This window comes from Vitis vinifera, chromosome 1 (genome assembly GCF_030704535.1).
Source record: "Vitis vinifera cultivar Pinot Noir 40024 chromosome 1, ASM3070453v1".
NCBI classification, from domain to species: Eukaryota; Viridiplantae; Streptophyta; class Magnoliopsida; order Vitales; family Vitaceae; genus Vitis; species Vitis vinifera.
The window spans coordinates 1,233,740-1,258,742 of record NC_081805.1 but is presented as its reverse complement, the minus strand read 5'-3'; the positions used below and the strand labels follow the sequence as shown (position 1 = coordinate 1,258,742).

Sequence of the window (25,003 nt, the reverse complement as noted above, 5' to 3'; positions counted from 1 at the left end):
AAAAAATTAATGGAGAAAAAAAAAAGTGGTGTTTGGGTTTGGGGTTTGAGAAAAAATGGGTGCTGAGGATTTGACAAAATAATGGAGGGTTTGGGTTAATCCTATGAAAAAGGTTAATGTGGGCTAAAAAAAATGGGTTGAATATTAAAAAAAAAAAACAATGTGAGAAGGGGCTTATAAACAAATTTAGAGGTTTAAAAATATGTCAATCTTCGATAAAGTTCATGAGTGTAAGGAATTGAATGTTAAGATAAAATTAAAATTTGAACAGTGAGAGAAATGAAGTGAATTATACTAAATAACAATAAAGATCACCAAGATCTGTACTAGTATAGCACAAATTCGCTTAAATAAAAAAATGTGTTTAAAAATCGCCAAGGAGAAAGATAAAATATTTGCATTAAGCTCGAGAAGGGTTCTACTACAGAAATAGATGAATGAATGGGTGAACAAGCGAGAGAAGAAATAAATAAGAAACTAGTGCCTAAAGGAACAACTTATCTAAAATATAAAAAGGTGGGATGCAACACCAAGATAACATAAAGGTAAAAACAAAGATAAAACTAGAGCATGGTCACCATGACTGAAATCAAAGGATGATAAGGTGAAAACCTAAAACATACTTGAAATGAAGGGACTCAGTTTACAACTGAAATAATCAAAAACAATACTTGAAATGATAAGATGCGATTAAAAACAGAAATCGCCTAAAACATACTTGAAATGATGAGATGCAATTAATGATCAAAATCACCTAAAACATACTTCGAATAAAGATGAGACGCGATCAATGATCAAAATCACCTAAAACATTAATTGAAGGACAAGACACGGTCAACGATTGAAATCACTTAAAACACTCTAAATGACAGGACATAGTCAAGAACCAAAATCACCTAAAACACTTAGAATGACAGGATGCGATTAACAACCAAAATCACCTCAAACATTCGAAATGATGAGACATGATCATGATCGAAATCACCTAAAACATAACTTGGAAGGATGTGATATGGTCAACAATCGAAATCACTTAAAACACTTGGAAGGGACAGACATGGTTTATAATCAAATTCACCTCAAACAAACCTAGGACGATGGGATGTGGCCAACAACTAAAATCACCTAAAACATACTTAAGATAAAGGATGAGATGCGTTCTACGATCGAAATCACCTAAAATGAACTCGAAAGGAAACGGAGGTATGCCCTAATATGACGACTCACAAGGATCAATAACTAGGTCGAGTAATAATGAAGTCTACTAAAAATTTGAAAATCTCAAAGAAATGGATATGCCCTAGTATGCGGAGATGACCAACATGAAATGCAAAATGCTAAATCAAAAGACACTTCAGGATACATTCAATGACAATGAGACAATAATGTCTAGCCTTAAGCAACAATGCCAAACAAAACCACGCATCATGAAATCTATGTTGATAAAACAAAGTCAAATGATGGATAAAAACAAAGTTTGCCAAAGCTCTAAGTCCAAAAGCAAGCAAGTCTAAACACGACATATCAACTATCAAAATGAAAGCATAATTGCAAATATATCAACAATCTATCAAGTCTTATCATCATGTAAGATGTTGAACCCAATATCCAAAAGGCACATGAAAACTCAACTATAAACCTCAAGATTGGCTTACATCCTCCCCTTATCAGGAGAGTGATATAATGTCATGTGTGATAATGAAATGGATAGGCTGAAAACAAAATATCAGTGACACTCCAATAGAATAGATATAGGTGCGAAGGTATTGAAGGTAGAATATATGGGTATACAATTAATGTAAGTGGGTATCTAAGATGAAACAATTATGTTAGATCCCAATGTAAAAAATCCAACGCAGCGACTATGCCCTGATATGAATACTCTCTCAAATGGCTATACCCTAGTATAATTATATCAAATAAATGTTTCCCAATCATTTCTCATACTCTAATGTGAAAGGAATATTTGATTACCTCCAAAAGAATTGTTATTTCTTAGTATACAGGAGTGAAAATGCGAAATAGTCTAATAATCTTCACATCACTTGTCATTCTCCTATGTAAATAATAAATTCGACCACTTCCAAAAAAATTTGGCTATGCCCCATTGTAAGTTGTTATTGTTAAATCAATCATCAGTGAGTGGGCTATGCTTGAATGTAAGGTATCAAGGAAAATGACCATGACTTAGTATGCACCATCAAATAAAGTTCAAACTCTACTCTCGGGTCCTAAAATGGATATATCTCGATGTAATCTCAATAACTCCTAATCCACATGCTCCATGAGAATGAGTAAGTTGACTATGTCTCAATATAAGGTCTTTAAAGTGGCTATGCTCCAATATAAAACGTCATTTCAAAAATCAATCACTAATGAGAGGGTTGTGCCCTAGTGTAGGGTTGTCTCATAATTCCTAATCCATCATACTCTATGAAAAAACAATGAATTGCCCATGCCCTAATACAAGTTATGTGAAGTGGTTATGCCTCAATGTAAATCATCATCTTAAAAAAATCCATCACTGATGATAGGGCTCTGCCCTGGTGTAGGGTTATCTCATAGCTCCTAATCTGTCATTGTCTAAGTGATCTCGAACCAATCTCAAGTATCACCCACGGGTAAGCTATTAAATACAATGTTAATGTCATGGCCTCAGGATGGTCTCAAGACTCGAGACATAATGTAGGTTAGGGTAATAGAGTGAAATAAATGAAAAAAGACTACTGAATAGTTCTAATGATCAAATCCTTATGCCTCTAGCATGCACAATGCAACAAATAAAGAAGTTCCAAGGTCATGGACTTCACAAATACTAAATGATACAAATGATTGAAACAGTGAGAAGATTGATATCAATGAAAAGAATAATGAACCAATAGAAGTACTACGCAAGTATACAACCATCCACATGAATAAGTCAGCTAAAAGTGTTATATGACCACCATATAAATATTAAAGTAATAATAATAATATTAATAATAATCAAAGTATTATAAACAAGTCAAGTCAATATTTACCCATTTAATCATTGAAAATTTCAATAACAAACCCTTACAAAAATATTATATCATAATAACAACAAGAAGTAATTAACTATCGATTAAATATAAAGGAGAAAAACAATTAATAACTTGAGTTATATAAATAGAACAATCCATTACTTACTTATCTAACAAGTATTAGATCTCAATGACAAGCACTTATTGTAATTGTTATGTTACGATAATAATAAAATGTAACTAATTTTTATTTAAATGTTATATACGATAATAATGATACATTAAATTTACGATGGTAATGATAACTTGACTTACCATTCACGAGGATTATTTCATTATAATTACAATTATAATAAAATGTGCGACAATAATGATAACTTATGTTATGTAAATGTGTTGAAGTTAATAATTACTTGTTTAATCGATGCATTAGATTTGATAAAATATAATCAAACCCTATATTACATGCAACAAGTTGATATTTTGCATGATAAAATATAATCAAACCATATGTTACATGCAACAAAGAAGGGTCTAAAATGGATGTTGGATGTAAACAAAATTTTCCCTAGGATTTAACCGGAGGGAAAATAAAAAGGAAAAAGAAAAAAGAAAAGAAAAGAAAAAGGCTGCAAATGAGAAAAGCACAAAAACCCCATAAAAAAACCCAGGAAGCAAATTGATGGCGGCGAGTATTAGGAGAAGGGAAAGGGAAGTAGCTATCCATCTCTTTCTGGCCAAAAGGGGCTTAGGGAGGAGTGAGAGGAGAGAATGAAGAGAAAAAGGAAAAGAGAGAACATGGTGTTGGGGGAGGAGGAGAGGAGAGAGAGTGGTGGGAGGAGGGCAGGGGAGGAGGGTGCTGAAAAAGCCACGTGGCGAAATGGGAGTGGTTGGGTGGTTTTTGTTTGCTGAAGCTCCCACAACAACAACACAACCCCTCCTGCCATGTCAGACTAACCCCGTCCTATGACCCCGGCGAATCCGTATCGTATGCTTTCTCTCTCTCTACAAAATTCTCTCTCTAAAACTCTCTCTCTTTCTATTTGTATCTCTTTCTCTCTCTATTTATTCATTTGTCTCCCTCTTTCTCTCTCTCATCGTATATCCCCATGCTTCATTCTATGCCCTAATCGCTCAATCTAATGCTCTCTCTCCCCCTAGAGTCTCTATCTCCATGTATTGAACTCCTTTTCGCGTTTTGATTCTTCAATAAGATTGGTAAGCTCGTTAATCCGTTTGGTTACTGTTTCTTTCTTGATTTTTGTACTTATTCGTTGGTGGGTATTTCCTGTTTTCTTAATTGGAGCTGATTCATGCGTGCTTTGGTCTTCATTGTGGTGCCAGTGTGGATGATATGGTGGTGTTGTTTTTAATTATCCGTGAAAGATTTGATCTTTTTTGAGTGGTTTTGCAATTGGGTTTTGGAGTGGTTTGTGCGATGAGTCGTTAGTGAAATGAGGTTTTGGGTTTTGTTTTTGAGTTCAATGTGTTTTTGATTGCTGAACTCTTTGCTGATTTCTCTTTTGTGGAGGATTTTACACATTTGATAACTAATTGTTTGGGAATGGAAGGTTTACAGGATTGTTGGATGGGGCACCCGTGTCTTGGTCCAATTGTTGGATTTTGGTCGTTGTATAGTTTGTATCTGTTTTAGAATGCTGTTTTGAACTGGGTATGTAGAAATGTGGTGAATGATTGCAAATCTTACGGTATTCTTAGCAAATTTGAACTCGGGCATTAGTGATTTATTGAAAAACTTTGTGTGTTTGATTGATGAAGTTGAAGTTGACATGAATGTATATCTTGGTGTTGAAATTGGATAGTTTTTTCCATTATTTTTGTCGTTATACAGTAAAATAGAAACTGGAAAAGTAGAATAAACTGCAAGTTTTGTGCTTGATTGCGGTTGGATCAGGATAAGAAGCTAAAAATTGATATGCTTTTGTTGCATTTAGGTGAAGTACTTCTTTTCCCTGACAACTAACTGTCTACCATCTTATGATCAATTGGAAGCAAAATGTCTTGTGTTTCCTGATTTTGTTTACTTGTCATGAACTGTTCTAATTGCTGCCATATTTCAATTGGCATTCAGTCCTCTAGGTGTTCTTTGATGCTTTAGTCAAAATTACTTTGACTAGTGATAATTGAAAAAATATGACTTAAGTACTCTTTCCATCATCCCTTCCCTTCAATATTGATTCAAAGCTACTTGGTGATCTGCTTGGTGATCCATAGTGGAAAGAGTACATTTGAAAGACAATGTCAGTCTCTTGAATGCTAGAAAGATGGATAATGAGTTAGATCAAGGTTCAAGCACTTGTAACTTATTGGACTGCTGGAATTTCTGGTGTACAAGTCAAGACTTCTCTGAAAGTTGTCAGAAGATTTTCTCTTGTTTGCTCAAGTACAGCAATTATTGAAGCTTATTGATGTAGTATAATTGCTTTGAAGTGGGGAATTGACAATTTTAGATGGATTGGGTAAATATTTCTCCTGATGGAATGGCTAAAGCAACTATGATGTTCTATTTTATCAAAATTTGATACATGCATTGGCCATCCTCTTTATTTGTTCTCCTTCAGAAACTTGCTTAACCCATGTTTATATGTTTTCCTTGCGAGCATTTGGAGTCATTACAAATTTCTGTGTGACTTATCTAAATGTAGAATTTTGAAGTTCCTTATATATTGATACTATACTCATTCCCATGTTTTCTCTTGTTGAACTTGCTGACTCTTTATGATGTGATCATGTCATCTTATAGTATTTTTGAATGTTGATATTTCCATTATTGATCATATTTTTAATATATTTAATAATGTTGAAGTGCAGAAGGGCTTGGATGCTTTGCAGTGGCTAGACAGCTGTCCTGAAGCTTTGATGGTGGAGCTTCTTTGTTGATTAATGATATGATTCCGTCTTTTTTAGTCATAAATGTAAAACCTAGAATCCAAAGATGAAGGAAAATGGTTCAATGACTAGCAAAATGATCAACAGAAACTGGGTCCTGAAGCGCAAACGTAGAAAACTTCCGTGTGGACCTGATCTATCTAATGGTAAGGAAGGCACTTCTATAGCCTCAGAATCTACAGGAAATACTTCTTCAGCTAAGCGTCGGCTGAAAGGTGAAGCAAGTTCTGATCGATCCGCATTGAAGAAGAAAGGAAATGATGGGGTGAGTTGTTTTTCCCAGTTAGCATTTCTAATTTATTTCTGTTGGATATTTGGCTGTGCCGTTTCTTGAACTAGCATGCTGAACATTGTGCTGATCTGGACTTTGGCTACAAAACTGTATATGGTTGTTCCATTCAAGTTCCCTTTACAGATTCTTCTGCCTGTGTTGTTATTACTGCAATATTGACTGTGATTAGCATGTTTTAACTATTCCTGACTTGTGATCTTCTTAATTATTTCATTTTCCAGTACTACTTTGAATGCGTGATCTGTGATCTTGGTGGAAATTTGCTGTGTTGTGACAGCTGTCCTCGAACCTATCATCTCCAGTGTCTCAATCCACCTCTTAAGGTATGTTCATTTTTCCTCCCTAACGTGTTCATGACCCCTTTAGACCTCATTTGATATAACTTTTTGCTTCTGCTTTTAGCACAAGTAGAAGCAGAACCATAAACTATGATTTCTAGTTAGCTGATGGGTTAGCTTTTGTGAATTGTATTTCAAAAGAGCTTTTAATTCTGGAAGAGCATTTTTTGTGTGTTTGGAGAAACATTTCTTGAATCTCTTATAACCTTGAAATGATTATTTTATCTACTTGAAAAGAGAATTCCTAGCCTACTTGGAAATGTAAAAGATCCAAACTTCTTTCCACACTTGAAAAATATTCATCTAATAAATTAAAATGCAACATCCATCTCCCATTATTAAGTGCAAAAATATCAATAACAATAAATTAAGTATTGTAAATTATGTCCTAAAATATGATTTATACAAAAAACCAATTATGTCCTAAAATATGATTTATACACAAACATAAATTAATAATGAGATATAAGAAGTGAATTAATTGCTGCAAAAGATATGAATAGAAATAGTGATGGCATTGCTTGTATTCATGATCTTGATGAAATAATGGTGGGTGGATTAGTAGTATTTGAAGAGGGTATAATAGGCATTGCCGAAAAGAAATGAATTCTGATTGTTCCTATCTCATTCAAATCAATTACCTTAAAATATGTGTAGTTGGATTGTACATCTGTCTTGTCCATGATTTTTGATCTTATTCAATTTTTTCAATGCTTATTTTTAAGTTTAAAATAATTTAAAGTATTATACGTGATGGTATCGGTTATAACTTCACTTGCTACTAACCACACTAGAATTGGCCATTGTAAACACCATATGTTATGTAATCCTCACCAGATACAGATCCTAAATCTATTCCACCAACTAAAAAAGAAGTAAGAGTGCTAAAAGGATATGCTTTGTATTGTAAATATTGCTTGTTGAGATAAAAAGGGTTTCCATGTGAAGTTACTTCATCCTTGCTTCCGCATTAAACTCTTTTTAGAGCTTCAAGCAATTAATTACCAATAGTTAAACATCAATAAAAAAGTTCTTACTGGTCTTCAAGAAGATGTTTTGATCACTAAAAAGTCAATCTGGATAAGACCTTGCCTTTTTAGTTAAATATTGCAGTATTTGATACTTACATGTTCTTTTTTTTTCTTTATATTTTAATTTATCAACTGAAGCGCATTCCGAATGGAAAGTGGCAATGCCCCAAATGCTGTCAGAAAAGTGATTCGCTTGAGCCCATGAGCCATCTAGATTCCATCTCAAAACGAGCAAGGACAAAGATTGTCTCTGCAAAATCTAAAAGTGAAATCAAGTCATCTGGTACTGAAAAGGTATCAAGGATTTTTGGAAGCTCCATTCTTGGAAAGAAAAGATCTGCAGTGAAAGCGAAATCTGCAATATCTCGCAAAGTCTGTTCCATTGAAAAGAAACTTGATTCATCCCAAATAGATGTATCCTCAAGCCCCAAGCCAAGTCATCCATCTGTTGGTGGTTCTATAGAGGGTAGTTCATCATCTGTGTTTGTTGATAATGAAAAGAAACCTGATTTGACTCCAACAGGCACACCCACCGATAGGACGTCAAACTCTGCAGCTAAGGAAGTCTTGCCTTTATCTAGGGATACCGCTTTGGAGCCAAATGATGAAGCTTCTGGAAGGAAGCCTGATTTATCATGTGATAATGGAACTTCTGGAAACAAACTTATTCACGCAATGGATGCTGCCACCCGCAAAGCCAGAAAAAGAAAGCATAAAGTTAATAGTGATGACAGTCAAAAGAAGTCTAGGACTGATAAAGGAAAACATGCTGCTAATACTTCTAAAAAAAGTGGATCCAAAGCAAATTCTATGAGCCCTGAGACTAGTAGATCACATCGAAAGCGTAGAACTGCGGATAAGGGTGTTTCTGCAGGTCTATCAAAGGAGGATGTTGGAATCAAGAGCTCAGATGTCCAGAAAAAAAATGAGGTCTCTCTCTCTCTCTCTATCTATCTCCTCCTCCCCCACCCCAATTATATGCTGCTCCTTTCTGTTGTTTCTTTCTTTCATTTTTTCTTTTTGTTTTTTGAGCTTGTTTAGCTTGGAGAAATTGCGAATGACACTTATGTAGTTCACCATTTTTGAAAGTCTGGACTAGTTTTCAAATTACTGTTTTCTTTCTTTCATTTTTCATTTTCTTTTAATCCAAATTTTACCCTGCATGTTTAGTACAGAGGCAAATCTGGATTAGACTTATATGGTGCACTGATTTTGTGAATCTGGATTATTTTTCAAATAATAAAACAAAGAAAATATTCTGAGAGATACAGGTGCCTCACATTATGCACATAATTCAGTATTTTGTTTTAGCAAATGCACCTCCATACACATATTTACAGGAAAAATTTAGGAGATCTCACATGCCAAAGGCCCTGAAAGAATTGCAGATTGTTGATCAGTGTTTTTTATCCTCATCAAGTTTATTCTTAATTGCTGGGTGGGACGTCAGAAAGTTTGAACCTGATTTTCCTCAGGTTCACTGCATACACTCATATGCAGTAAAAACTTTGAAGTGTCATATGCTAGAGGTCCAAAAAAGATTTTGAACAGTTGATTGTTGTTATCATACTCATCAAGTTTACCTTTTTGGCTGAGCGAACTTGGAGCATTGGATAGTTTGAATCCTATGTTTCTTAGGTTCCCTACATACACTTGTAGGTGGTAAAAACTTACAGCTCTCACATGGTAGTGGCCCAAATGAATTTCAGAAAGTTTATCGATGTTGTCATCCTCATCAAGTATATTCTTGGTGGCGGATGTTTCCTAGGTGGGATGCTGGATGGTTTGAAGCCTATGTTTTTGGGTCCCTTCACCTTTCATGCACTTCATGTTGTGAGGCCTTTTCTTTGAATTATATGTACTGGTTGGCTAGTTATATTAGAATGGAGGAAGATTATTTTTATTAAGGGCATATATTGGCTTTATTAGATAATTATTATTAGGATCTTTGTATGTATGAACTCTTGAAAACTATTGCCTATTAAAATAAGTATAGAATGGTCATGTCTATCCTACTTCAAATACAAGATGCTCTGATCAACCATGTGGATGGTTCTCAGGCTTGGGTGTTCTGCTTGTTGCTTTTGCTCTCCTCATGAACACCCTATCCCACCCTTTAGGCGCCTATTGTATACTCTCTATATGTTTTGGGTCGTTCTTTGGACACTCTTCTCTCTCTCTCTCTCTATATATATATATATATAAATTTGTGTTTTTACCTATCAATAAAATATGAACACCCCATCCCATTGCCTCCTCTGCATGTCCTCAAGTCAGATTCCCTTTGGTGCCTTTTAATATATTCTTCCTTTGCTTAAAAAAAAGAAACAAAACAAAACAAAACCTAACTTTGAACCATCAAATGGTAAGTAAAGATCCTTATTTAATGTTTTGTAAAGAGTTGATCTTTGTATGGTAAGTGTGGAAACATTAATCATTCCTTAGTAATCTTTGGTTTTGGGGTAGCATGTACAGGGAAGTAGGCTTCCACTGGGTAGCTGCTACTAAGGTAGCAGGAATAGATCTACTAGGCCTTGAGTCAGGTTGAACTCCTCTCCCCTCACTACTCTCTTTGGTTCTGCCTTTCACTATCTCTTATTGATTTTTGTAGATTGGGTAGGTTCTTGGTGAGGGAGGGAGTGGTTGTTTTTTGATTGTCCTCTCTCTTAAAGGTTGTGCCTTTGGGTACCATCGGTATATGTTCTGTATGCCTTGATGTATATCATCATTGTTTATTTATAATATTTCCCCTTTTACTTATCAAAAAGAAGTTTGGAACCATTGAGACGCCAATTTCTTTTTCTCCCAAATTTAATTTTCCTTATATTGTTTTCTTTCTGATGGCATATGCCTGCTATTTCTGGCATATGAAAACCTACACTGCTCAATGACCATTATCTGAAAGTATATATAAGACTGTCTCTTGTTACCATTTCACTAGTCCTTTTATATGTTGCTGTTGTATTATGCTGGTCACCTCAGTGCAATAAATCTGCCTCTGTTGTCTGATTCCATTACCTATTTATGTGTATAGATGTGAAATATGTAATTTCTTTTCGGTTTCATTTTTGTGTTCATACATATTATCATGGTAACTATCATCGACATTGTCATCATTTTCTTCTTTTTTCTTCTTACTATTGTTGTTGTTGCTTTTATTACTGCTATATTAGTGTATTTATTTCCTATGATGCAGAAGCTTCCTGTGGAAGGAACAAACCCATCACATGATGTTGTTGAAGCAGGGGGTAACATGGATGAAACAGTGACATGTGAAGAAAATGTTACTGGTGAACTTCAACAGGTAAATGAACTCTTTAGATTATAACCTGTGGAATTACTTGTTTCAATGCTATTTTGTCTCAATGTGCTCTCTGCTGAGTTGTTCTGGTTTGCCACAATAGAATTGATTCATGTTCTTTCATTTTCATTCTCATCATAGGTTGATCGGGTTCTGGGATGTCGAGTCCAAGGTGATAATACAAACTCTTCATGTCACATCTCTGTGACGGTCCCGACTGACCTGCCATCTGATAATGTACTAATTCCAGAAAATCAAAACAGGTCACCCGAGGAAATTCTTAGTGGTGATGTAGATTTAGATGGAGAAACTGCTGAAAAACTTCATGAGGGTTGTCAGGGCATGACCAACTGTTTTGAGGGGGAGAAAAACATTAAAAATGATGTCAGAGTTGATAAAATAAATGTATACAGAAGGTCTGCTACCAAAGAATGTAGAGAAGGGAATGCCATGAATACAGAAAGGAGATGTGCCAAGAGTTCTACAGCCATTGATGGTAAAGATCAAGATCAATCTGCTGTAACTACCGAAAATTTGAGGAAACAACCAACCGAAAAGATGGTGATAGAAGATAGCACCAATGTTACTTTAAGAAGTCATGAGAATGATGAAAGCCCAAAAATTTGTGAGACACCTGTCTCTCATGAAAACAAGGACACAGATGCAGATACTGAAATGAAAATGGGTGGTGGTGCAGAAAATACTGTTCAGGATGCTACCTTGGCTGAATCTGCATCTTTTGATGGAGAGATGGTCTCATATGAATTTTTAGTTAAGTGGGTGGGAAAGTCTCATATTCATAACAGTTGGATTTCTGAATCCCAGCTGAAACTTCTGGCAAAGAGAAAACTTGAGAATTACAAGGCAAAGTATGGAATGGCAGTGATAAATATCTGTGAGGAACAGTGGAAGCAGCCTCAACGGGTGATTGCTCTCCGTGCTTCAAAAGATGGTACAACTGAAGCTTTTGTCAAATGGAATGGTCTCCCTTACGATGAATGCACTTGGGAAAGACTAGATGAACCAGTGGTTGAAAAATCTTCTCATCTGATTGATGCATATAATCAATTTGAAAAGGAAACGTTGGAAAAAGATGCTGCTAAGGATGACTTGCCCAGGGGGAAGGGTGATGGTCATCAGAGTGACATAGTTACTCTTGCAGAGCAACCCAAGGAGCTAAAAGGTGGTTCATTATTTCCCCATCAGCTGGAAGCTCTGAATTGGCTACGTAAATGCTGGCACAAATCCAAGAATGTGATACTTGCTGATGAAATGGGGCTTGGAAAAACAGTGTCTGCTTGTGCTTTTCTTTCATCATTATATTTCGAGTTTAAAGCCACATTGCCTTGTTTAGTTTTGGTTCCTCTTTCCACCATGCCCAACTGGCTTGCTGAGTTTTCATTATGGGCTCCTAATTTAAATGTTGTGGAGTATCATGGGTGTGCAAAAGCAAGAGCCATAATTCGCCAGCATGAATGGCATGGCACTGATCCAAATGGGTCAAATAAGAAAACGGCTTCCTATAAATTTAATGTTCTTTTAACTACATATGAAATGGTTCTTGCGGATTCCTCTCATCTGCGTGGTGTTCCTTGGGAAGTTCTTGTGGTTGATGAGGGGCACCGTCTAAAGAACTCAGGAAGTAAACTTTTCAGCCTGCTCAATTCATTTTCTTTCCAACATCGAGTACTGTTGACTGGTACACCTCTTCAGAACAACATTGGTGAGATGTATAATTTGTTAAATTTCTTGCAGCCGGCTACATTCCCTTCCCTATTTTCTTTTGAGGAGAAGTTTAACGATCTTACAACTGCGGAAAAAGTAGAGGAATTGAAGAAACTTGTTGCTCCTCATATGCTTCGCAGACTTAAAAAGGATGCCATGCAAAATATTCCTCCTAAGACTGAACGAATGGTCCCAGTTGAGTTGTCGTCCATCCAAGCTGAATACTACCGTGCAATGTTAACAAAGAACTATCAGCTTTTACGGAACATGGGAAAAGGGGTTGCCCAGCAATCAATGCTCAATATTGTGATGCAGTTAAGAAAGGTTTGCAATCATCCATATCTCATACCTGGTACTGAGCCTGATTCTGGGTCCGGAGAATTCCTTCATGAAATGCGGATAAAAGCTTCAGCCAAGCTGACTCTGCTGCATTCCATGCTTAAGGTGTTATATAAGGAAGGCCATAGAGTCCTTATATTTTCACAAATGACAAAACTTCTTGATATCCTTGAGGATTATTTGACTACTGAATTTGGGCCCAGAACATTCGAGAGGGTGGATGGCTCTGTTTCTGTGGCTGATCGTCAAGCTGCCATTGCACGTTTTAACCAAGATAAAACTCGGTTTGTCTTCCTTTTGTCAACACGCTCTTGTGGACTTGGGATCAATTTGGCAACTGCTGACACTGTCATTATTTATGACTCTGATTTCAACCCACATGCTGACATCCAAGCAATGAACCGGGCACATCGAATTGGACAATCAAATAGACTTTTGGTGTACAGGCTTGTTGTTCGTGCTAGTGTTGAAGAGCGTATTTTGCAGCTTGCAAAGAAGAAACTGATGCTTGATCAACTTTTTGTGAACAAATCTGGATCTCAGAAGGAAGTTGAGGACATCCTAAGGTGGGGAACAGAAGAACTTTTTAATGATTCTTCCAGTGTAACTGGGAAAGATGCAGGTGAAAATTCTTGCAACAAAGATGATGTAATTCCAGACGTAGAACATAAAAGTAAGAGAAAGGCTGGTGGCCTGGGGGATGTCTACAAGGATAAATGTACAGATGGAAGCACCAAGATTGTATGGGATGAAAATGCAATTATGAAATTGCTTGACCGTACAAACCTGCAGTCTTCATCGCCTGCTGAGGCTGATCTGGAGAATGACATGCTAGGCTCTGTAAAGGTGAAGTATAAGATTTATGTCATTTATGTGCAATCAATTTTGATATTCGACTATATTAGCTGAAAATGTGTGAAATCTATGTTTGATGTCTCTGCTGTGAAAAAAACCTTGAAATTCCTTTTTTCTTTGCATCATTTTTGTTAGAGAGTTTATTAATTGTAATTTCTAAAATTTATGCTAATGTGACTGAATTAAGTGTGGCAGCTTAAGTCAGCAAATTTTACTGTCAATTTTAACCTGCATATGCATGCTAGGTGAAGATATTTGGCTTTTGCTAATGATTAATCTACAAGGAGACATCAATAAGTCAATTTTGTGAATGTGCCTCTTGTCTAGCTCCCTCAAATATAGAGAATCTGAAATATTTTCATAGTTATTTTGGTAACGTGACAGATTGTCAATGTTTTGTCAGTTTTTTGTTCCTTTTTTGGATTTAGTTTGGCCTTATTTAGATATTAGCAAGTTTTTACTTGTTTTAGCTAAAGTTTCTAATTTTTAGTAGTAGGATTTGGCAACTAGGCCTCAAGGAAAATCTTTGTTTCAATATAGGTAAACCTATAAAAGGTTCTTATTTGGTTTTCTCTTTTTAAGCTTGAGTTTTACCTTAGAAACTTTTTATTTAGGTAAAAGTTTATTTTTTTGAGACTAATTTTTTATAGTTTGAGGGATTTTGGCTTTGTTTGGTAACTGTTTTGAAAACAATTCTGAAAACAGTTTTTGAAAATTGTTCTTCTATGATGTAAGTGTGTTTAGAAACTTGAAATGTTTTTAATCTGTTTTAAAAATAATTTTTATACCTATTGTTTCATTTTTATAATCATTCTCCTTGTTTGTATAATTATTATTATTTTTTTAAAGTCCTCATAAAACAAGTGAAAATAACTAAAAAATGTTCTCTAAAAATACACTGTTTTTGATTTTTAAGAACAAAAAATAGGAAACAATTTTTGGTTTTCAAACTTATTTTCCTGTTTTGTTGTTCTAGAGAACAAAAAAAAGTTCTCGAAAACAGTTGTCGAACAAACGCTTTGTAACTATGCTTCTATATAAGCAAGGTTTGTAGCAACAATTTAATCATTTAGTTATGCAAAGTATGCATTCTTTTAATGGTGAGACCACATTAATTTCTCTTCTAGGTGAAACTCCTAAGATGCTTTATTGAGACTTCAAGATTCACTCTAAAAATTTTAATTCCACCATCCTGAACCCAAAAAACCTACAATTTCTTTGCTGTCCAGAAAATTTATTGAACCTTTTCCTTTAATTCCAGTGCATACACCTTCTAAAATTAAATCCTTATTCCATCCATAAACAACCCTAATTGCACCTTCTCCTCCATAAACCCTAAGAAGAGAAGTCCTTGCCTGTTGTTATTTGATTATAGGCAAATACTTTTTTGGTTTTTCTAAATAACATCCTTGTACTGGAGGATTCTTTCTACCTTGGCATCTTTTATACACAATTTTTTTACTTCTGTTTTTTTTACGTTTCTTCTGATATATAAGAATGAGCTATCTGAGAGATTAGCTCAGAATTAAATGAAATTATGGGAACGTATAAAAATGCTTTCTAGTTTTTATTGAAGTCTTGCAAAGAACTTGATCATACCCTCATGTACCCCTCAGGTCATCATGTAGACAATCTAGTTGAGTCATTGACTGGGTTGAAACCCATTGTAGGTGGTTTGAGTTCAGGCTTCTGGACTAAATCAACATAGAATGAGCCCTCATACTTTTTTATTGTTAATTTGACATTGTTTCTTAATAATGTCAAACCCAACTCAACTCAATGAAAATGTTAAGTTGGAGGCTATTATTTTTCAACCCAACTCAACTTGAGCTTTTAACAATCTCAAACTGTTGTAATGTATTGCAAGTGCACTAAAATATAATTCTCCTAAAAGGTATTCTTTAGACTGTCCAAATGCTTAAACATTGTAAATATATCAGCTTATACTTGTGTTTTCTTTTTCCTGTATTTTCTTTTTCTCTTGATGTAGAAAGTTGTTTTGGTTGCATCTGAGCTTCTCTATGATAAACCTTTATTACTGATTTACATAGATATACAACTTATAGGATTTTTAGCTTTGAGTTTTTCTTGCGTTTTCTTCAATCTTCCTCCTCCCCCTTGAACAAGCTTTGCATGCATAGCTTTTCATTTGCCTTATGCTTCATGCAAATCCATCCAGACTTTTTTTTTTTTTTTATGTCATGCATCTATATATCATTAATGACTTTAACAAGCATTATAACGAAACTAATATCCTCTGTTTTTCTTTCATGCATGAAATGTTTCCCATCCCTCATCTCTCTGATCAGTCACTGGAATGGAATGATGAGCCAACAGATGAACAGGGTGGAACAGAATTACCTCCTGTTGTCACTGATGATGTTTCAGCACAAAATTCTGAAAGAAAAGAGGATAATTTGGTTGGTACTGAAGAAAATGAATGGGACAAACTTCTGCGTATAAGGTAAGAAATTGGTCCTTGTGGTTACTCTCTTTCACTGCTTCAATGCATTACTGTATCACCAATATGCCTGCTTGTGTGATATATTCCAACATTCATTTCAGGATTACTGATGTTATTAAGAAATTAGAAATATCCAAAAGAAAGAAGCTTGAGTAGAAAAGTTACTCTTTAAATTTGATGAAACTTTATGTTAGGACTTGGTTATGTTTTGGTCATATTAGAAAATGGAACTAAATGTGTGTGGTTATTGTGTGTACAGAAATGAAATTCACTGTGTCTCTAAAAATTCATTACTGAAAATTCAAGAAATGATTGAAACTGATATAGTGGTTTGACATGGTAACAAGGTTGGATTCAGGAAATGTACAATAGGGTTCTAAATCAATGAAATGTTCGTAAACACTGTAAAATTGGTGAAATTTTTATTGTTTTTTCCTTCTAATTTGCAATTGTATATGCTTATTAAAATTTGAGAAAGTCGATCCTCATTTTGTGTTAAATTAGCCATTTTCTTTAGATGTCACTAGCATATTTCTCATATGATTTTTCTTATTATCTATTTGTAAGAAACATAAGCTATTTATTCGAAGGAGGTATAAAGAATGATGAGGGATCCTTTGAAGAAAGTAGTATGAAGTATAAGAGGCCCATTCTACTGCATAAAAAAAAATGAATGGAAAAAACTCAACGGCAACCTAGAAACCTTAAATGAGGGGGGAATAGTCTTCACAAACTCTATAGGAGTCCTCTTGGTGGGACCATTAGCATCCGAATTTGCCAAGATAGGATCCCTACTGAAGGAGGAAAGCATGGCCCTTGACAAATCAATGATCCAAATGACAATGATCAGATCTCCAAGCATCTCTACAGCCTATCATCCTATGAAGATTGAAATCCTTGACTTTGTAATATCTTGTATCTAATATCACCAAATCATTGCAAAAGAAAGAATAAAGATGTTTTATATGATGGGTCCTAATTGTTAAATTAATTAAAATGAATTTATTGTTATTTACTAAATCTAGCCATATTCAGTTTCCATTATGTATGATGACAGTATGAAAACTTTCAGATATCAACACACAGTAATATGAAAAATCAAGACTTCAAGATATCACCTAATTAAAAGCTTGCATTTGGCAGCTGAGTGACATATACACATAACACTAAGAAGTAAACATATCAAAGCTGTCTCGCCACAACTTCCTCTAACCACTTCCTCTCTTACACAATAAACTGCTTCTTCTCCTTTTAAATTGACATATGAATTTCATAGAGCAAATCTTTGCCCAAATTCAAAACATTGTATTCATTAATGATTTACGAGAAATCTGACAAGGCTAGATAGGAGAGGATAGACATAAAAGATGCCGAAGAATAATTTATGTTTTGATATTCCTAGAATACCTGCATTAGAAAAATGGAAGTTTGTTAATGGTGGATATCAAAGTGTATTGTATGTTTAATTGGGTTAGATGGGAGAAATATCAAAGTGAGGAGGAAGCTGCTCTTGGTCGAGGGAAGCGACAGAGAAAAGCTGTTTCTTATAGAGAGGCATATGCTCCACACCCAAGTGAAACATTGAGTGAGGTAATATTATTTGCTTTCTTCATGCAAGCAGATTACTTTTCCAAGGATATAGTATTTTATGACTTTTTTTTTTTTTTCCGAATCAACGTATGATGCACCATTATTCTAAATTGTTGACAGATGCCAAACTTCCGTATGTTGGGGTTCTTTTTGTCTTTGGGAATTAATGCTTCTTAGTAAAGGTGTATTTGTATATGGTCTTTTTGTATTGCTAATGAAGTTGGGACAAGGGAGATTCTCTTGGATAAGTTCACTTTCTTTTGTTTTGTTTGATTTTAAAAAAAAAAAATAGTGATTCATTGAAAGATGAAAAAAAATAAATTATCCTACCTATTTAGCTTGTTTCATAGCAAAAACAAGTTATCACTTATTACTGGATTCTGCTTAAAACCTTCTTAATATGTTAAATAAGAGATTCCTGACTAAATATTATAAGTGGTTCAAATTGTCTTTGGGTTGGAGCTTTGTTCTCTGGTTGATTTTGTTAAAGGTCCTAGTTATGGTTGGAAATTTGCTCCCCCCCCTTTTTTTTTTCTTTTTCTGGTTCTTCTGTTGGTGCTTTCTGTATACTTCTTGTATACATGAGTTGCACACACCTATAAATATGTTTCTCCATTTGCCTATAAATAAAAATTAAGTGGTTCTAAATTTTTGTGACTTAAATTCCTCTTTACCATATTGTTCAAATCAATTTCTTTTTAATATTCAATCATTCCTGCAATAGATTTCACTATAAAGAAACTTGCTCTATGCTATTGTCTTCTTTCCTATTTTGATTCCAGAGAAACACTTTTTTTTTTTTCATTTTTTTCTCCTTTTCTCTTAGAGATTAGAGATCTCACTGCCCCAAAAAAAAAAGGTGGAGCCTCTTCCATGGGCTTGTTTTTTCCAAGATTTTTGTAATCAGTTATGGTTTTAACTTTAACTTTTACCTCCTTTTTTCTTTTTCTTTTTTTTGATGGGCAATATAAGAACCCAAACCCCTATATCATTCTGATATATAATGTTAAAATTAATATATTATAATTGATTGTTTGATTTTTCGTCATTTATTGGATTAAAACAAAATTTATAACCTAATTCACTATTCTAGAGTAGCTTGTACCCGATCAAAAAGTGGTTTTAATACAAGCTATTATAGTATAGTGGTTTTTAGGTGTCGTCCACTAGGATGAATTGTTCTCGGTAATTAAGTCTTGAATGAGAGGAGAAGAAATGATTGTGATTAAGTGAAATTCTCGAAGTTAGGATTTTCTAGAAAATAATTTCCATGGTGAATAGATGTTGAGATCTAATTTTCATCAAGTTAGATTGAAAACCTAAATTTTCATTTAAACCGATTTTTGATTTAGCTTTAAGTCTAGGTCTAATTTCTCGCCAAATTAGGTCATTTAATCCAAGAGATCAATTCAAATCATATATTCAATTCATCTTAAATTATCTTCCAATGATTCACACAATGCAACTATTCAATCTCATCAAATCTAGCTTTAAGAATTTAATAAATCTACTTAGTTTGCATTGTAATAATCATCTAAGACAATTTGAAGAGAAAAATCCCCAAAATTCAATTAATCAATCAATTGGATCAAATTACCTGTGTAATTCAAGCTCATTTCTCTAATTCACCATAGATCTTGTCTCTAGATCCTCCTTCTTTCGAGAAAAACGAGATTTAGCCACTCATGCTTGGAGATTTGGTTTCACAAGGCATGTTTGGCTAGTGAGAAAATGAAGGAAAATAGAGAATTCTATTAAGAGAGAAAATCTGGAAAATTCTACAATTAGAAATGTCCAAAAAGCTCTTTCATGAGAAAATCAAGTTCTATTTATAGGTCAAGGTCAAGTAGACACTTGACATCATCTAAGAGGTATTTCGAAAGCTTCTTCATCAAACAATCTGGAGTTTAATTATAAAATGGCCATTTTGCACGAGATCAAGCAATTTCGCATGATTGTGCGAAATAAAAAATGCAACAGCAACAATTTACATCTTCCTGGAGCATTTTGCTTGACTGTGCAAAATTTTCGCATGATCATGCGAAATCAGCTTTGAAATTCCCCTTTGGCTTGCCGCACAAATTTCAACTCCTTTTTGTCATTTCTTCCATTTCTTTCTTTTGAATCTACCTCAACCACCTCCAAATCAGCTCCAAATCTTGGTCCAAGTGCATTGATTCTTCCTCATCATCCACATTATTTGCCCTCCTCAATTCCATTTCGCTTTTGTCACTCAATGCTTCAAAAATCACCTTGAAATATCTCCAAAACTTCACAAAACCATTAGTATCTCTTGCAAAGGCAACAATGTATTACTTGGGCATATTAGGCATAATTACTACTCAAAAGGTATGGAATTCATGCGAATTATTATTTAAAATATATTGTTTTTGAGTAGTAATCAATAATAAAATTAATATGTTGTAATAATGATAAATCATTTATACTATATCTATAAATTTGAAATTCAAAACATGTTTTATTGGAAAACATCATTAATTCTGATGTATCTCTGTGGGATAGCTCTTGATTTTAGAATCTCATTTTTAATTGTAAATTTGTCTACTTTCTATCAAATTGTTACATTTTTACCCCAAAAAAGAAAATGAAAACCATACAAATTTTCACTTCTCTTTAAACATAATGTCATGCATGTTAATGTACAAATACATTATCAGATTTGGATAAATGTCATATGTGTTTTACATGATGAAATGGTTGTATATAGGAATTACTAGTTATAATAATGTTGTATTAACAAATGTCTGAAATAAACTATTTTCAAACTTCTACTGTTTTACTGATCAAACACTTGGATTCAATTCAATACTTAAACTGCTGATGATACCCAAAAATTTCACTCTTGAATTCAGCACTACCTTCCTTCAAATTTTTAATTCAATACTGAAGTTATCGGTTCTTGACTGCCTGTTTTCCATAAATTTTACTCTCAAATTTAGCACTATCTGCCTTCAAAATTTTTAATTCAATACTAAAGTTTTCAATACTTAATTGCCTCTTTTATCAAGCGTACTCTTAGTTAATCTTGCTATAGAATACTTAAACATACTCTGAGTTATAGTTTTCGGTTCTCTTACTTAATTGCCTGTTTTATTAAACGTGTTCTTAGTTAACAATCTATCTCTGTGGATTCATGTGGACATAGATCAAAGCAGTATGTCTTTAATTGCCTGTTTTCCCTCTTTTTTGTTTTGCCCCTTCATGCTCATTGTATACCTCCTGTGTACTCTCATCCATTAGTTGCATTTTTAATACATTCTCTTGTATCTCAAAAAAAAAAAAAAAAAAAAAAACCTTGTCACTAGCTTCATTTGTTTAACTTGCATTTCCTTTGCTCATTGGTGGCATGTGTATATATTAAAACAGAGTGGTGGTGAAGAGGACCGAGAACCTGAACCAGAGCCAGAGCGAGAATATACTCCAGCAGGGCGAGCTCTAAAAGCAAAATTGTAAGTCGTGATTCTTTTCACAAATTTATACTGTTAATTGTTTCCAGTGAAGCCACCAGCGATTCAAGATTCTTAATGATTCTGCAGTGGCAATAATTCTAGCATATAGAAACTAATAGAATATATCATAAAAAGGATGGAAGTGTCAAGATTGAACTCATTTCACAAAGTTAACACATCAGACAAGGTCTCATTGTGGAATCTTTTAGGAGTTTTGCAAAATAAATATTTTTGTTCAAAAGTTTTTGATATTGGAAAGAGCATTGCTACTCTTCCCACCTTTTTTCTCTTCTTTTACCACCTTATTAAGACGCCAAGTGATGACTGGAGGAAGGTGGTAAAGAAGGCGAGACTAGCATTTTCTTATTCAACAATAATTTAAAAACCATTTGATTCTATGTCATCAAATTGGCCATACTCGATGATTTGAGAATAATTTGGTTTCCGATTTTTTTCCTCACCATGGATGTTACCATTTACCATCTCTTTGCTTTGTACAGTGCTAAGCTCCGTGCTAGACAAAAGGAACGGCTGGCTCAGAGGAATGCAATAGAGAGATCTTGCAATGTTGAGGAACCTTCAGTAACTGAGCCACTCTTGCCATTTCCTCCCATCAATGCCAAAGACAGGGAGCAAGTGACAAGATTAGCTCAACCTGTGAGAGAAAAGGCTCCAGCAATTGACTTGGAGGATGGTAAAATTGGTCAGCCATTGGATGCAATGAAGGGCAAGGCTGACTCTAATGTAAGGCTGGGCAGACAATCAAGGCACAAGAGTCATTTGGATCTTTCGGCCAGAGCTCTTGGCCATCCCTCTCCTGACATCTTCCTACCAAGTCACCATTATCAGGGTACAAGCTATACAAACTTGGTGGCCAATAACTTGTTACCAGTTCTGGGACTATGTGCTCCCAATGCTACTCAACTAGAATCATCGCACAAGAACTTTTCAAGATCCAATGGCAGACAAACCAGACATGGGGTTGGACCAGAGTTCCCCTTCTGTTTAGCTCCTTGCTCCGGAACTTCTATGGAGATGGATATAAAAGGCCATGAGAATGCCTCAGACAAGCTAAGACTGCTAGATGCATCAACTGATCTACCACAGCTGCAGCGAAAGAATAACAATCCAGATAATTGTTCTCCCTTTGGTCCGGTATGCTCCCTCTCTCTCTCTTTCTCTCTCTCTCTTTCTGTTCACATAATTATCGTTATCATAATGCTTATTTTTATTTGCAGTCCCCTCCAGCTGCTCCACAAGAAAAAGGTTCTGATTATGTAGAAAGATCAGGTGCTGGTTTCTCTGATTTCCCAGAAAAGATGGCAATGGCCAACTTGCCTTTTGATGAAAAGTTACTGCCTCGATTCCCACTCCCAGCTAGAAGTATGCCCAATCCATATCCTGACTTCTTACCTAGCTTATCCTTGGGGACCAGAGTTGAAGCTGCAAATGACTCTGTGCAAGACCTTTCTACAATGCCATTGTTACCAAAATTTAAATTTCCTCCACAAGATGCACCTAGATATAATCAGCAAGAAAGGGAGGGACCTCCCACATTGGGCTTGGGCCAGACGCCAGCCACATTGTCATCCTTTCCTGAAAACCATAGGAAGGTCCTTGAAAACATAATGATGAGGACTGGGTCTGGATCAATGAACTTGTTTAAAAAGAAATCAAGAGTAGAAGGCTGGTCTGAAGATGAGCTTGATTTCCTCTGGATTGGTGTTCGTAGGCATGGCCGGGGTAATTGGGATGCTATGCTTAGAGACCCAAGGTTAAAATTTTCAAAGTATAAAACTGCAGATGATTTGTCAGCAAGGTGGGAGGAGGAACAACTCAAGATTTTAGAGGGACCAGCTTTGCCAATGCCAAAATCGAGCAAATCTACAAAAGGTAATAAATCTTCATTGTTTCCAAGCATCTCTGATGGAATGATGATGCGAGCGTTACATGGAAGTAGACTTGGTGCACCCATGAAATTTCAAAGCCACCTAACAGACATGAAATTGGGTTTTGGCGATCTTGCATCCAGTTTACCACATTTTGATCCATCTCATCGACTTGGTTTGCAAAATGACCATTTTTCACCTGTTCCACATTGGAATTCTGACAAATTCCCAACAAATTTTGTTAGAGATTCTTCATCTGGACCCTCTGATAGACCAGGAACTTCTTCGAACATACACATGGAGCAGCCATTTCTGCTCAATTCTTTTGGTACCAGCAGCTTGGGATCTCTAGGTTTGACTTCCTCAAGTAGCTTTGATCTGTTGCAGAAGGAGGATGAACTAGGTGCAACTAAGTATGGAAAATTGCCTAGTCTTCTGGATAGATCATTGAATCTTTTGCGCGATTCTCATAATAATATGGGTGCTGGCGAATCAACAAGCTCTGGATTGATGCCTGATCCTAATAAAGGGTTGAGTCTTTCCAATTCAAAAGGGAAAGAAGTAGAAGGAAGTAGTCCATCAAAGAATAAGCTACCCCATTGGCTCCGGGAAGCTGTAAGTGCTCCTTCAAAACCTCCAGATCCTGAGCTGCCTCCCACAGTCTCTGCAATTGCTCAATCAGTTCGCTTGTTATATGGTGAAGAGAAGCCAACAATTCCTCCATTTGTGGCCCCAGGCCCACCTCCCTCCCTGCCAAAGGATCCCCGACTTAACCTGAAAAAGAAGAAGCGCAGGTCACATGTGCTCAGGCGGCTCTCAGGAGATGTTGCTGGAACCAGCTGGAACTTTCAAAGCAGCCTTCATGGTGAAAATTTTGCATCAAGCTCTGTTCCTTTGGCCCCACCATTTCCTCTGCTTCCACAGAATACTGCTGGAGCCTCAGGACTTCCATGGATTGAACCCAACCTCAATCTGCCGCCTCTTAACATAAATATGATGAATCCATCATCCTCATCATCGTTCTTAAAGCCCCAGAAGAAAAGCACTGGTTTGTCCCCTTCTCCTGAAGTGCTTCAGTTGGTAGCATCCTGTGTTGCCCCAGGCCCCCATATACCTCCAGTTCCTGGCATGCCAAGCTCAGGCTTCCTCGACAGCAAGCTCCCTTTGCCAAAATTCATCGACAGAGGTGAATTTCCAGACTCAACAGGGGCATCTGGAAATCAGAAGGGTAAGCAAACCTCAACCCTCAGTGTGCACGCTCCACTGAACCAGGAGAGAAGAGAACAGATTGAAAGTGGGGATTCCAGCAGCAAAACCCAGTCGGACCCTTCTCATGCTGAACATCCAAATGTGGAGGAAATATCATCAGAGGGGACTGTCTCTGATCATCGGGTGAGTGACCATGAACCAGAGCCATAATATTGGAAATAGATTGATGAAGTGCTTGCCATTTTTTTACATGCTACTAAACTTTCAGGCCAGTTAGGATGTGCTCAAATTTTTGTAGACATGATTTTAAGTGTTTAAGTAGCAAAATATAGGATCATTTTAGGACATCTCTTGTGTAAATTTTCTGTAAGAGAAAAGGAAACTACATAATGTTGCCTGTTTGGTATTTGCTTCCCTTTTCATCTCACCCACATTCTATGAGCCTTTTTCCCCTCCTTTTCTTCCTGCTGGAGACAGATTCATCATTGTTACTCAATGTAGGGTTGGAATGGTGCCATTTCAGCTCCCAGGAAACTCTTGACAGATCTATATATATATATATATATATGATCAACACATATTTGATCA

At 35.6% G+C, this 25,003-nt stretch overlaps 1 protein-coding gene across 3 annotated transcripts; it reads left to right on the top strand.

The window, feature by feature from the left end:
• Window positions 1–3,676: 3,676 nt before the first annotated feature.
• Window positions 3,677–25,003, top strand: LOC100247555 (protein CHROMATIN REMODELING 4). 3 transcript variants are annotated; one of them, XM_003631145.4, is made up of 11 exons: window positions 3,677–4,220; window positions 5,835–6,177; window positions 6,426–6,527; window positions 7,712–8,503; window positions 10,770–10,877; window positions 11,016–13,784; window positions 16,103–16,257; window positions 17,733–17,847; window positions 21,235–21,317; window positions 21,818–22,472; window positions 22,556–25,003. In XM_003631145.4, the coding sequence occupies exons 2-11, from the start codon at window positions 5,959–5,961 to the stop codon at window positions 24,623–24,625; spliced, it is 7,068 nt and encodes a 2,355-aa protein (XP_003631193.1). In that variant the 5' UTR covers window positions 3,677–4,220; window positions 5,835–5,958; the 3' UTR covers window positions 24,626–25,003. The 3 variants fall into 3 exon arrangements, with proteins under 3 accessions (XP_003631193.1, XP_019078952.1, XP_010649006.1); XM_019223407.2 differs by having other exon boundaries at window positions 5,830–6,177; XM_010650704.3 differs by having other exon boundaries at window positions 3,686–3,990.

What these genes read in the sequence shown, in the direction of transcription:
- LOC100247555 (XM_003631145.4), top strand. Translation starts at nt 5,959, where the DNA reads ATGAAGGAAAATGGTTCAATGACTAGCAAAATGATCAACAGAAACTGG. An exon ending in ATGTCCAGAAAAAAAATGAG is followed by an intron (nt 8,504 to 10,769) that starts GTCTCTCTCTCT and finishes CCTATGATGCAG; the next exon opens with AAGCTTCCTGTGGAAGGAAC. An exon ending in GACAAACTTCTGCGTATAAG is followed by an intron (nt 16,258 to 17,732) that starts GTAAGAAATTGG and finishes TAATTGGGTTAG; the next exon opens with ATGGGAGAAATATCAAAGTG.